This window comes from Diaphorina citri, unplaced genomic scaffold (assembly GCF_000475195.1).
Source record: "Diaphorina citri unplaced genomic scaffold, Diaci psyllid genome assembly version 1.1 scaffold8910, whole genome shotgun sequence".
In the NCBI taxonomy this organism is placed as follows: Eukaryota; Metazoa; Arthropoda; class Insecta; order Hemiptera; family Psyllidae; genus Diaphorina; species Diaphorina citri.
Genome location: NW_007386285.1, coordinates 1 through 2,678, shown reverse-complemented (window position 1 = coordinate 2,678; position 2,678 = coordinate 1). Strand labels below are relative to the sequence as shown.

Here is a 2,678-nt window from a genome sequence, read left to right as displayed (position 1 = left end):
CAACCAGCTTCAAATTTATTGTAAATGACCAGTTTTGTATCTATGAAATGCAGACTTTCTACTTGCTTAGCTTCTTTATATTCCTTACAAACTCTTGTGAACGCGAGTCTGTTGTCTAATTGTCCTGCCACGGAAGCCAGCAAAAATATCGTAGAAAAATATTGGGATGCTCGGGGAAGAATGACCTAATATGTATGTACCTAATAGTTAACGTCAATATAAACAACAACACTCGTTAGCTAACCCTACAAGACTAATCGATTTCCATTCCATCACCAGGTACAACTACGTACTCCTGTATCCACAGTGCAATATCCGAAGATTAATGAATGGCTCACCATGTTAGAGAAAGAAATGAGAGTGACCTTAGCTTCCTATCTAGCAGACGCGGTACAGGATATTAAGAAGTTCAGAGATGGAGACATTACGGCCAAGGACTATATGGAATGGTGTGACAAATATCAGGTAGGTGACGAACATTATAATAGAGAGAGCCCCTATAGGGCCTACTCAGCCCAAAATCTTAAGAGTAAATGTACTTTCTCTTTATGTGTTAAATAGGAGTATGATTACCAAATTTCATTATATTTGTACGAACCATTCGCAGCTAAAGGAAAAATCATGTTCAACGGTCACTCGAGAGACTCTCTGATCTACTCGGTAAAATACAGAAAGCTCTCGGAGAATATTTGGAACGCGAGAGAACATCTTTTCCACGGTAAGTTACAAGAGGGATCTTGAGAGAAGAGAAAAAAACCTAACATAATTATCCATTTGTACATGCTTTTTGCTCGTTATTTTGTTAATCAATGACACAAATGATAATATCCTAAGAAGACCTCTACTTGTAATGACAAATGTCCTTTAGATATCGAACATGTTTGTCAAATTTTATCAAAATCTGATAAACCATCCAGATAAGTTATCAGAAAATGAAGAATTTCTTCTAAAGGGCCCCCACGGAGTCCCCTAAAGTTGTATTGGTTCTAAAATCTAATGAGTTCCTTTGTGTTGAATATTTTTGCCAAATTACAAGATAAATTGTCCAAGTTAAAACGTAAAATTCACTTCGTTCGGTGAGTTTTTGTGAAGTACTTACCCTATTCATATTCCATTCCTCATTGGAATCCTTGCAATGTGTGGAACATAAAATTCACTTCGTTCGGTGAGTTTTTGTGAAGTACTTACCCTATTCATATTCCATTCCTCATTGGAATCCTTGCAATGTGTGTTGTGACTTGTGGTTCTCAGGTTTTACTTCGTGGGAGATGAGGATCTGTTGGAGATCATAGGTAATAGTAAGAATATACAACGTCTACAGAAACACTTCAAGAAGATGTTTGCCGGAGTAGCGTCTATCATGTTGAATGAAGACAATACCATCATCACAGGCATTGCATCTCGAGAAGGAGAAGAGGTGAGTGCACTTTTTTTAAAACTGGTTTGATGGAGGGAAGTGGAAAAATGGAGGTCTTATCTTCCCAAACTTGAGGAGAGAAAGAGGACAGGAAAGCCAACCGTTCCGAGAACGAGCCTTATCAACCAGCTTCAAATTTATTGTAAATGACCAGTTTTGTATCTATGAAATGCAGCAGCAAAGATATCGTAGAAAAATATTGGGATGCTCGGGGAAGAATGACCTTCTTAAGAAGGAAACTTAAGGGTAAGTAAGGTATCTTGAGTCCATTTCTCATTATTGATTTCGATAAAATCACACACAAAAGGTATACCTAATTTTATTATTATTTGTTTTGTAGTTAATTTTGTAGAATTTTCATTGTTTTCGAGTGTTGTATCTAGTTACTAGAATTCTTAAGAAGGAAACTTAAGGGTAAGTAAGGTATCTTGAGTCCATTTCTCATTATTGATTTCGATAAAATCACACACAAAAGGTATAATTTTATTATTATTTGTTTTGTAGTTAATTTTGTAGAATTTTCATTGTTTTCGAGTGTTGTATCTAGTTACTAGAGTAGTCTGTACCCTTTTCTGATAAATTATAATGGACAATCATATTTTTTTTCATGTCTGCTTTACATCTCACTGAATTTGCCTTGATCTCATCCCCGAGGAAAAATAAAAGATTAACTCCCATGTTTACTCAAAAATGGCTAATTGTAAATGTGGTCATCTAGGTTACATGGATATTGGATACTTTAAGAATGATTATTTGGGTTTTCTCAAATTTTGAATGTCATGTTGGTACTTTTTAGTGGGTCAGGAGGGTATATTGCTCTGGTTACAGTCACTATTGTCTAATTTAAATAATGATTTAAAGAGATCCTGCTTCTACTTGTATTGTTACTAGAGTAGTTTGTACCTTTTTCTGATAAATTATAATGGACAATCATAATTTTTTTCATGTCTGCTTTACATCTCACTGAATTTGCCTTGGAACAAAGAGTGATATTTTAATCTCATCCCCGAGGAAAAATAAAAGATTACCTCCCATGTTTACTCAAAAATGGCTAATTGTAAATGTGGTCATCTAGGTTATATGGATATTGGATACTTTAAGAATGATTATTTGGGTTTTCTCAAATTTTGAATGTCATGTTGGTACTTTTTAGTGGGTCAGGAGGGTATATTTTTCTGGTTACAGTCACTATTGTCTGGTTTAAATAATGATTTAAAGAGATCCTGCTTCTACTTGTATGTATGTCGGTTGCTGATTATTT

General features: G+C 34.9%; 1 protein-coding gene across 1 annotated transcript; it reads left to right on the top strand.

Annotated features, from left to right (window-relative positions):
- Positions 1–279: 279 nt before the first annotated feature.
- On the top strand, positions 280–1,417 carry LOC103522504 (dynein heavy chain, cytoplasmic-like; the record flags this gene model as incomplete). The annotated part of the gene is made up of 3 exons (XM_017449036.1): positions 280–449; positions 614–718; positions 1,252–1,417. Coding segments are annotated over 3 exons (441 nt in total), but the record flags the coding sequence as incomplete, so codon positions are not given.
- Positions 1,418–2,678: the final 1,261 nt, after the last annotated feature.